The sequence below is a fragment of the Kryptolebias marmoratus genome, linkage group LG1, assembly GCF_001649575.2.
Source record: "Kryptolebias marmoratus isolate JLee-2015 linkage group LG1, ASM164957v2, whole genome shotgun sequence".
Taxonomy (NCBI): domain Eukaryota; kingdom Metazoa; phylum Chordata; class Actinopteri; order Cyprinodontiformes; family Rivulidae; genus Kryptolebias; species Kryptolebias marmoratus.
The window spans coordinates 23,169,955-23,180,793 of NC_051430.1; the positions used below are offsets into that span (position 1 = coordinate 23,169,955).

General features: G+C 39.8%; 2 protein-coding genes across 2 annotated transcripts; both read right to left on the reverse strand.

The window, feature by feature from the left end:
- Positions 1-4,531: 4,531 nt before the first annotated feature.
- ccl27a (chemokine (C-C motif) ligand 27a) lies at positions 4,532-6,141 on the reverse strand. The gene is made up of 3 exons (XM_037978839.1): positions 5,981-6,141; positions 5,533-5,650; positions 4,532-5,186 (listed from the first exon to the last, which is right to left on the reverse strand). Exons 1-3 carry the CDS (start codon positions 6,042-6,044, stop codon positions 5,087-5,089), a joined length of 282 nt encoding a protein of 93 aa, XP_037834767.1. The 5' UTR covers positions 6,045-6,141; the 3' UTR covers positions 4,532-5,086.
- A 2,594-nt stretch (positions 6,142-8,735) lies between these two features.
- On the reverse strand, positions 8,736-10,800 carry avp (arginine vasopressin). The gene is made up of 3 exons (XM_017412109.3): positions 10,597-10,800; positions 9,327-9,531; positions 8,736-9,242 (listed from the first exon to the last, which is right to left on the reverse strand). The coding sequence occupies exons 1-3, from the start codon at positions 10,714-10,716 to the stop codon at positions 9,106-9,108; spliced, it is 462 nt and encodes a 153-aa protein (XP_017267598.1). The 5' UTR covers positions 10,717-10,800; the 3' UTR covers positions 8,736-9,105.
- Between the last annotated feature and the right edge of the window lie 39 nt (positions 10,801-10,839).

Genomic DNA, 10,839 nt, shown 5'->3' on the forward strand with positions numbered 1-10,839 from the left:
ATTGACGTGTTTCTTCGGCGGCCATCTTGAATCGAGGCTGTAGGCGTTCATTCTGCTAGTTTGGCTCATGAGGTATTTTTCGCTGCGGTAGTTTCGCGGCCTCTTCTCGGTCGGTCCGTTCGAGCTCAGAGTACGTGCTGCCGACGAGTCTCGGCTACAACCACACCACAGCTGAGCTACAGTCCGAGTCGTAGCCATCCGTGTGTTTGCTGATGTCTCTTAGGTGCGTGGCAGCCATCTTGAAAGGTTCTACAAGTGAATCAGCTGTAGATGTTTATCTGTTGGTTCGTTTTGGAGAGTTTAATTTAAACCCTCAGTTATGTTGTGGTGTTTCCTCTCTACTTTACCACTATCATTAACCTGTTTTTCTTTCTTCTGTGTCTGTCTGTGTCTCTTTCCTGTCCCCCAGCCGGTTGGGGCAGATGTGCCGCCCGTCCTGAACTTGGTTCTGGTTCTGGTTCTGCTGGAGGTTTCCTCCTGTTAACAGGAAGTCGTTCCTTTCCGCTGTCGCCGCTGTGTTGCTCAGGATGGGAGACTGCAACAAAGTAAAGTTTCAGCATAACCCGCTGGCTTCCTTAGATACACAACTTCTACCAGCTGGCGTCTCATAATGGAAATGAGTCGTGTTATAACTGGAGTTAAATAACTGTAACTGGATTTCAATATGGATCAGAATTAGATTTATGATTTGGACTTGTTTTTTTTCTTTTGTATAGTGCACTGAAATCAATTTTGTTGTGAAATGGCGTGACATAAATAAACTGAATTGAACTAAACACTTCAATTGTTAGCACTTTATTACAATAATAAGTTGGTATTTATTATTACTCAAATCATGAGGATCTGTAAAACATTTGGACAAATAAATACAATAAAATGTAACAATCTGCTTAATTTAACAGATTGTCATACAATTTTTTTTGTTTCTTTTTTCAAATAAATTGTATAAGCTATGTAATGAATGAAAATAAAAAAAGAGCATTCAAGTCTGAAGGCTGCAAGGACAACCCTTGAGCCGTTTCAGAACTTTTAAGAAAAACAGCAGCGTTTTATTAAAAATAGACATAATTCCAGAAGAAAGATCACTGCATAGATTCATGCAAGTTCAAACACAGCAAAAAAAAAAAAAAAAAAAGGAGTACAAACTTGAACACAGATGGATCAACAATTCCGAAGCCAGCAGGAGTTAATGTGTGAGCATGTAATGGATAACTTAGACCTCTGTTACGCCACCAGTCCTGGTTCTGAAGCAGAATATGATGCAATCCAGAGAGTATTTTTTAACCAGATGTCTTTTTAATAACATTTTTTTATAGACACGATCAGTGACGTCCAGCAGAGGCGTGTAGTTTGGTTCAACAAAGCCTAACTGTACTGCAGGACAGGGAATGTGAACTCCCAGACTTGTGTTTCTTTAAACATTTACCGGTTTCATTTACGGTTTGGTTTTGTGCATGAAATGATATATCATGCCTTGTGAAAAGAAACAAATTTACCATAATGCAAATAGAACTAAAAGATGGAATTTGAACCTCTGACAGTGTCCCGTTCTGCGTGTCTGTACCAAGAACACTGATTAACTTCTCTTTGTCACAGCGCTGCACGTTCTGACCCAAACTCAGGCTGAAGAGTTGGCTGAAGGCCGTGTCACGTTAAACATTAAGAGAAAGCTCTGGAACTTCCTGCTGGAGTTTCAGTTTGACCTAATTTCTGATCAAACAGGCCAAACAGAGGACACATCCAGGAGGGTAAAAGGGACCAACAGTGGGCAGAAAACAGCTTCGTTAGGCTGTGGAGTTCCCTGTTAGCAGAATATCTCCTCTCACAGCAACTTACTTTGTCTGAAAAATCTGCAGAAGAGAATAAAACCCTAATATCAAAGGCTCAGCATTCTTTGAAGGAACACATATTGCCCGTCTAAAGTAATCATTTGTAGAGGTTCATTCACTGAGAGCTTCATTAAAACCCATTTGGTGTTTCATGAGATATTTTGCTAACAGACAGAGTTGACTCCAATACTTAATAGCAATTTAAAAAAAAACAGATCTTGTGCAACCAAGTTAGTGCTCAGAGTGTGTGTTGGGAATGACTCTCAGCTACTAACACATCAGACTTTAGCTCCATATCTGTAAAAGTGGCTGAGTTTGCTGAAGTCGTCTAGCTGCGGCGGCCATCTTGAACTGTGTTGACTGTAAAAGTGAATCACTTGTAGATAATCATTCGATGATTACTTCCGTGACCTGAAATCTGTCCACTGGTGTATGACATAATTTGCTAATGCTATAGAAAAACAAACACACACAGACACACACACGGGCCAAAACATTATGACCTTTAACCAAAGTCTGGGTTAATAACAGTGACTCAGTAGGTTATTCTCGCCCACAGCAGCTTTGGCCTTGGTATTATAAAAGTGGCCACAAGATGGGGCTATAACACAAGACAAGAATTCCCAAAGCATCTTTTTAAATTGATTGTTTGTACATTTGGATGTTTGTGTGAGTCTGTGCTCGTCAGAATTTCTGCAACACACTCAGCAAAACAAATCCAGTATGAATACACTTCTCTGCACGTTTACGTGAGGTGAGACAAACCCTTGGAGACAGTTTGGGTGCTGATGGCTCATCGCATGAGGATTGATGACAAAGGATTAAGTTGTCTAATAAAGCAGAAGAGTTCATAGTCGTGGCCTGTTTCTGTGTGCGTTAAGGTAACCTGGTTTTGTCAGCATTCTGTTTGTGACATCAGGAAGCCCGCTCCTGTTATGGGTGGCGTTTTTACAAAGAATCAAAACTTTAACTTCTAATTTAAAGAGGTCACAGGTTGTTTTGTGTAACCACAAACGGAACAACCTGCCCTGACACGAACACATTCGCTTGAGAGTGTTTAGGTTTAGAGCACAGGTTATTAAAAAAGGTAGTTGGTAATTCCTTAATGGGCTGGAAGCGTTTATCTTCAACAGTTCTTGGCAAGCACAACAGTTTCATGAGTTAAAGTTGTTGCCTTTAAATCCAGATTGAATAGCCTACGTTTAAATTTCTTTACTGTGACGTCAGTGACAATTTTTTTCTTGCATGAATTCTGGACAGAAATGCAGCAACATCAAAGTCTTTTCTGCATTTATGTACAAATAATATATATATATATATTAAAACTGGTGTTTCTGTCACTTAACATTTATCTATCTTCAGAATCTGATTTTTGCAAATACATGAAAATATAGCATCCCTTGAAGGAATGCATATCACCTGCCACCTTTCAGGCCAGGGTTTTAGACTAATGTATTTTTTAAAATTATGACGTTAAACCTTGAAAATAACTTTATGCACAGTCTCATGCAATATTACCAGAAGTAAAAGTAAGAGTATGTGTTGTGAATGACTCTCAGCTACTACCACATCAGACTTTAGCTCAATATTTGTAAAACTGCACGAGTTATGGCCATTTTTGTGTTGATTAAGGTCGATTAGCTGTGGCAGTCATCTTGAATTGGATTAAATCCAAAGGTTCATCAGTCATAGATGGTCATCCCATGATTACTTTCTAAAAATTTTGTTTAGAATCCATCCTGTGGTTTATGAGGTATTTTGCTAACAGACAATCAAGACCGACACTACAAATTAATACCAAATTTTTAAGCAAAGATGTGTCAGAATGCGTAGCACCTGGAGGTATGTGTTGTGACTCACTCTCAGCTACTACCACAACAGATTTGAGCACGATATCTGTAAAACTGACTGAATTACAGCCACTTTTGTGCTTTTGAAGATCAGTTAGCCATGACAGCCATCTTGGATTGGATTGATTCCACAAGTTAATCAGTTGTAGATGTACATCCCATGATTACTTTCTGCATGTTTCATTAAAATACATCCAGTGGTTCATAAGATATTTTGGTAAAAGACAAACACACGAACACACAGTCAAACAAGAGCAAAAATAGTATCATCTACCTTTGCCTTATAATAAATAAGCAGCACATACATTAGCATAAAACATGCTGTTTTTCATTTTGGGAGACCTACATTTAAACTTTAAATAAAAGTAAAATTGGGCACCAAAATAATCCAAATTGGTGTAAAAAGTTCATTTAAGAACAACGCTGAGACTAAACCATAAAAAAGCATGATTATATGTTAGCGTATATAGAAAGTAGCCGTTGGCAGTAGCAGGTTTATTCCTCTTTGTCTCAATCTTTTATGTGAATGAGTTTGTGTGGAATGTGCCCAATTAAATGAAATAAATCAGCTTAGTGAAAAACTCCAAAAGAATCTGACGACGTTTGCTGTGTGGAGCAGCTTGACTCTGAGCGATCAGTCATGTCACGGGAGACAGCAAGGTCTGAGGTTTGATAAAACTGACAGTCATGCATACTCTGCTTTAGGAGGATTCTTGAATCCCTTAAATGTGAAAACTTCTGGATCTCTCACACATATTTTTTTCTTTTTTGGCTGATACTGTATATTAAGGTGTGACTGCTCAATCATCGTGCCGGCGCACGTTAAATAAATATAACAAAAACACAACGTCAAACTTTCAAACACATCTTTCTTTATTCTGATTGACTGAATGCAGTGGCAGAAGATACACAATCATGCCATATGCTACAAATACCACACACACACATACAGTAATGCCTTTGTTCAAAACCCATTTGCAACCTGCAGTATTAGTAATTCTCATATAAGATGTCATAGTTGCATGAAGCAGATTTAAATTCATATAAATTATGATAATTCATCAATGCTAAATAAAGTCAACATGCTTAGTTTCTGATATTCAGCCTAAAAAGCTTGAAAAGTCATGTAGAAAAGTCAGTTGTGCAATATTTACATGTAAGTACAGTGCTGTAATATAAAAAATACTCAACAAATTTATATACAAATCCCCTTATAGTGAACTTAAGTACGCTGCTTGAGAAAATGTCACATTTCTTTCCATCACTCTTTAGAGTTACGGTTATATAAAAGCTGTTTTTTTTTTCCAGAATATGAATATAATTTACAAAGAAATCAGTGCTTATATGACACAAAGGACTGAAAACAAAGTCTGTAGGAAATATTACACACATGCACACACACATGTCTCAGTTTTTCCGTTTTTTCTGAGTCTTCTTAATCATTATCAGGTTTCTCTCCTGTGCAAGACTGAGACATAATGGCGTCTTCTTGCCTTTCATAAACACCCTGTGAACCCACAAGAAGGAAGATTATAATTCAAGTCCTAATTAAAAATTCAGTCAGTATTATATGATTAACAATATAAGAGATGGACTAAAGATGCAGCCATGACAGCAGTAAGAAATCTTTAAAGACATTACTACTTGTAGGTTAAATGTAATTAAAGACATCGTCACTAGCCTAGCAAGAGAACGAAAAGCACAAAAAAAGCATCTAATCAACACATGTATTTGTTTGAGAAGTTCATGTTTGTGTCTTTATACACACATATATACAAGCTTTATATACACAGATAAATGAACTGATGACTCTCAAAATCATGTTTTGCTGTTGGTTCATTTTTAACACTTACACCAGTGCGTCGATATCACAGACACCGTTGCTGTCCTGCCTTTCCCATCGAAAGTCTTTCCTCCACAAATATTTTGGGGTGGAATTTCTGACACTGATGCAGCATTTCGGGATGCCAGCTGCAAAATGCAGGAATGTTAAACCAAAGATTATATAAAAAATTCCCCAAAAAACAAACAAATAACAAAATAGAAGCATAATCTTTACATGTTATAGGTCATTTAAAAGAACTTTTAATAGTTTGAAAACCATAAAACAACAATCACCACATATATGCAACAGTTAACGATTTCTTCCTTGCAGTTAAAAGATAACTTGGTTCACGAGCTTCACTTTTCCATTGAATAACAAAAAATTTGAGGGTGCACTTGTTCAAGAGGATGCGTGTGAATAATTCTGATAAAACTGATTCTTTTAAAAGAGCTCTTCTGGTTGTGACGTGTCCTTACCGTCAGTGGAGGTGATGGCCAAGGCACTCAGACAGACAATCACAAACACGACCTTCAGATCCATGATGGCAGAGCAACTGTGGGGCGAAAAGCTCACTTCACTGTGTATATATGCAGGCGGGAAACAGGCGTGTACATGTGCACCCCCCCCCACCTATGTGGCAGACGAGTTCACATGTCCTCGAACCAGTATCGAAGATTAAAAAAAAGCAGCAAACGTCTACAAAGCTGTGATGACGTGCAGAGCGACAAACTTTTTTTCGGGGCAAATCCTTTCATTTCTGAGGCCGGATCAGTGGAACTGTTGGTGCAGGATCATTACGGGACACAGGTGTGCTTCACACGGACGTGCAGCAACAGGTTTAATGGCAGCTCTTTAAACCGTCTCTTAGGTGATTCATAAATGTCAAAGGAGAGCAAAAATGATTGCCACACCTAAGAATCACAAAAGGCAAGATAAAAGTAACTTGTAATTTGAACAGAAACTCAACTCAGGTCAAATTCCCACTCAGAAGAAGAACTAGGAGGGCTTTCATGGAAAAACAGAACCATTACTTAATAGTATAAACCTTCAGGTACGTATCATTAGTAAAAGGTTTCGTGATAAATGAGTCAGTGGTTATTTGTCTTTCTGTTACAGACGTTTTTGGGGGACAGCAATTTGGACTATTGCAGTCAGAAAAATATTCAATGCAAAGGTTAACATATTCTGAACTATGTGGATTCAGTTCAGTGTACTTGAGAAAACTGCAATGCTAAAAGCACAAGATCTGAGTAAGTTTAAAAAGACTAAACTTTAAAGGACATGTAAAATAGGCTGAGATGAGCAGAAATAAATGGACTTATTATAGCATTTTTCGAGTCTTACCGACAATAAGAAGAACTTTTACGCTACAAGTCACATTTACAGGCATTTAACCACCAATGCGTAGATCAGGGGCTCTCCAATTGGTAAATACCGCTCTTCCTCTGGAGCCACGGCCACTCATGAGATCATGAGATTAAATGAGATCAGATTAGACAAGATGCAAAGGTCAGAGAGTAAATTGAAATTATATAATAAAGTTAGACAATGAGATGAAAAGAATAAGAGGAGTTGATATGAGCAAAGACAAAAAGGTGAGATAAGATAAGAAAAAAATGACAAAATGAGACGGTAATATTAGAGGAGTTGATGTTAGAGGATGAAACAGGATGAGCAGACATGAACAAATATTAAGATGAGATGAGACGAGATCAGAAAGGAAGCTGTGCTGAGAGGTAGGATGATATGATACAATGAGACAATGAGATGAGATTTAAAGATGAGATAGGATGAACTGAGATAAGTAGACAATAAGGCGAGATGAGATAAGACGAGATGAGGCGTGACATGACATGACAAGATGATGAGATGAAAAAGAGATGAGACAAGACAAGACAAGAGCAATCTGATCCTGATAAAATGAGATTACTTGAAAGAAGACAAACTAAGGAACACGAATGGTTTCGGTTTTCACTGAAAAGGATGTAAATGTATCTCTGCTGTCTACAATAACTACATTTAGAGCTAAGATTCATTTTGTGTTGCGCAAACATATTTGTTGGTTATTGTGCAATTTAACTGAGCGTGCAAGAACACAATGCAATTAATGCGATGAGGGGAGAGAAACCACTTTTCCCCAGAGTCATTTTTTAAAGGTATTAAATACCACCGACAAGGTGTTAAAAACTTGAGTCAATGATGCAGGAGAAACCAAAATTGACAAATAAAACCAGTCTGTGTTATGACTGTTCAGACTCGATTCCTTGGGTTCCCACACTGAAGCCGTTGGAAACACTCAGACATTTCTGCCATTGTGCTCCTTTTCTATTTGAGGCAGTGGGGCAGAAAGAGCCTCAGCGCTCTGAGGATTACAACTCCCTGACATGTTTGCTTTGCAAAACAAATAATAAAGGATTTGAGTTGGATCGCGTCGTAATCCCCCCCTTCGGTTTGGTTTCACTGTCCTGGCTCCATTACGAGAAGGCTGCTTTAATTCACAGAGCTAATGGCACAGGGTGAAAGGCCTTTTTAAACAACTAAGCCAATCAGGATCTGAGAAACAGAACTATAAGAGCAAATATTTCATGTGAGGCTTTAAAAGGGGCACGGCTGCTGGTATAACGCCTCATGGCAACACAGTTTGTCAAATATATGTTGAATAAATGTGCTTTTGACTAAAATATTAACCTGTTTTTGCAAAATATCATCAGTTTGAACGGGAAATGAGTTGAGTTTAAGCAAAACCTTATAACCGGCTGTCCCTGATACTCAGAATTTTAATTATTTGTAATTATTTTTCTGCGTCTGTGTTTGTAACACACTCAGAGGAAGAGTTATTGAAAACAAACAACTGCCAAAATCAGGGAGGTGCTGTGTCCCCCCCCATCGATGGGAAACAATCTGCCATCACTCCCATTTCTGGCACGAGCACCAGCTTTCTGTCATCGCACAAAGGAGTAGAAGGAGATTACAGCTCACTGCCTTTCACTATAAAATTAAACATGTTGGTACACAGCAGTGAAAGTTGTTCATAAAAAAAAAAAAAAATAACGTCTGTGTGCGGGAATATCAATAAACGACCAATTAAACAACAGCAATTATTTGAGCTCACATCTCAGATGGAGTTCTTTGCTACATTTTTTTTCTCTCACACAGAACCAGATAAACAAGGTGTGACTAATATGGCGATATCATGGGAAACAAAACCACACAGGCATTTTTTTCGTCAGCTTTTTCTTCCATTTTTAATGTACAATAACGTTGCAACACAGGCATTGTAACTCGGCTGTTTGCTGTCGGTGGCAAGCTTAAATTATGGTCCTCCGTTTATTTACACTGTTTTTGTTAGAACTCTTATCAGAATCTGAGCTCCGTATTGTTTACAGTATGTGCATAAGTATATACAGTTTGAAGGTGGGCGCGAACATGAAATTTAACATTAATAATGGGATTTTTCTCTCCTACTACGTAAAAGAAAAACCCTTCAAAACGAGACAAGATTAGCACAGAAGGGCTGTTTAAGACAGGGCAGGACTTGGTTCAGAGTTCAGGACGTGAGGCTCAGGAGCTGCAGGAGCTCCAGCTGGGAGGCGCAGGCGGGTCAGTACTCATTCGGTCCTCTGCTGGCCGCATGAAGGAGGCGAAGCAGCAGCTCTGTGGGCGAGCTCCTCGCCGAGCTCTGGGCCGAATCCGTGGCCTCCGTGTCGCCGAGGCAGTCGGGGTCCACCGCACAGCCCTCTGAGAAGGAGCAGAACAACACGGAGCGGTTCACACAACCAAACGCTGCCAACAAGACAAAACCAGGAGACCAGGAAACCGTACCGGAGTTACAGCAGAGTCCTGAAGCGGCGCAGCGCCCCCCCTCGGAGCCGCAGGGTCTCCCTCCTGCCTGGCAGGGGGTGAGCAGGTAGTTCTCCTCCACACAGTGGCCTGATGCTGCAGAGCCCAGCAGGCAGCCCAGGCCCTCCCCGCAGCAGATGCTGGGGCCGAAGCAGCGGCCCCTATCTCCGGGGCCACAGGACATGCACTAAAAGAGATGCAGGTGAAATTCAAGACATTTTTAGAACATTGTTGCAGGGAAATGCCCATTCTGCTCCTTCTTTTCACGTGCGCACACAAACCGTGATCATGAGACAAACCTAAACTTAATATTAGGTGGACATAGCTCTGCAGAACTCTGTGGATCAGCGGTTAGAGCAGTCGGTTCGATTCACATGTGGAAGTGTCCCTGAACCCCTCACTGCCTCCGATGTGCCCCATCGGTGCATGAATGGAGTTTAAAGCACTGATTAGACTCTACAGAATGATTTATTCAGGTTGTAGCAGATGTGTGTGTGGATGGGGAAATGAGGGCAGATTGTGTTGTAAAGCTCCTTGAGTGGCCTGGTTGCCAAAAAGAAGCTACATCAGTACAGACCATTTACAATTTTACAATAAGAACAGCTAAGTGAGGTATAGATGGAGGTCTGTGTGTTTATAGTAAATTAATAATAAAACTAAACACTGATTATGGGATAAAAACTATTAGACTGTATGTGTGTGCAGATAAGAATCATGCAGAGCTGTTACAGCGTAGCGATGAATGTGAGAATATACGAGTTCATGTGGATGATTTTAATCATATTAAAGTGATATTTACACATATTGCTATTAAAAGGAATATAAATATTGTCAATCATTGCACGGGGAGATGATTAGAATCACCTTTCTTACTACTTGTTTTTGTACAAAAAGTATAATAATGCCTTTTAAAACTGTTGCCTGTTTGTTGTTATAATAGTAAGGATTTTGTGTTTTACTGCCAGGTGATTACTGCTATTTAAAATTTAATTATTTGAAATAAAATTATTCATCTAACAAATAATGAAACAAAGATACAGTTCACAATAAGAAGGAGATTAGAGTTTAGTGTAAGCAGCTCTTATCTCATAAATCAGCTTTATAAAGTAAAGTCGCTCAGTGGTTTTTAGATTTTGTTTCTTTTAAAATCAAAGCAGCAACTCTGTCCTGATCTTTACATTCTTCTTTTATTATTATTATTATTATTATAAGGAGTCAAACAGCAGTAAAGTGGGGGTGTCGGAGTCCTCACCTGTCTCGTGGCCGCCTCCGGCAGCGCGCGCTTCCCTCCCCGGGGGCAGTTCTGGATGTAGCACGCGGAGGAGAGCGCGAGGAGTCCCAGGACGGACAGGGGGAGCAGGGAGTGTTGCATGGCTGCTGCTTCGGTGCGAGGACGCCTGTGGCTGACGGCGCCGGGCACTTCTCACTTTTTAAACACGCGGACGCCGTCGGACAAAGCGGCCCCGGTGCCTGACGTCACCATCCCCCCCCCCCC

Bases quoted from the DNA above. Each gene is read 5' to 3' on its own strand.
- ccl27a (XM_037978839.1), bottom strand. From the start codon at position 6,044: ATGGATCTGAAGGTCGTGTTTGTGATTGTCTGTCTGAGTGCCTTGGCC. The intron at 5,651-5,980 runs GTAAGGACACGT...TGCATTTTGCAG, and splicing joins GGCCATCACCTCCACTGACG to CTGGCATCCCGAAATGCTGC. The intron at 5,187-5,532 runs GTAAGTGTTAAA...GTGGGTTCACAG, and splicing joins TGTGATATCGACGCACTGGT to GGTGTTTATGAAAGGCAAGA.
- avp (XM_017412109.3), bottom strand. From the start codon at position 10,716: ATGCAACACTCCCTGCTCCCCCTGTCCGTCCTGGGACTCCTCGCGCTC. The intron at 9,532-10,596 runs GTGAGGACTCCG...CATCTCTTTTAG, and splicing joins CGGAGGCGGCCACGAGACAG to TGCATGTCCTGTGGCCCCGG. The intron at 9,243-9,326 runs GTACGGTTTCCT...GCTCCTTCTCAG, and splicing joins AGGACTCTGCTGTAACTCCG to AGGGCTGTGCGGTGGACCCC.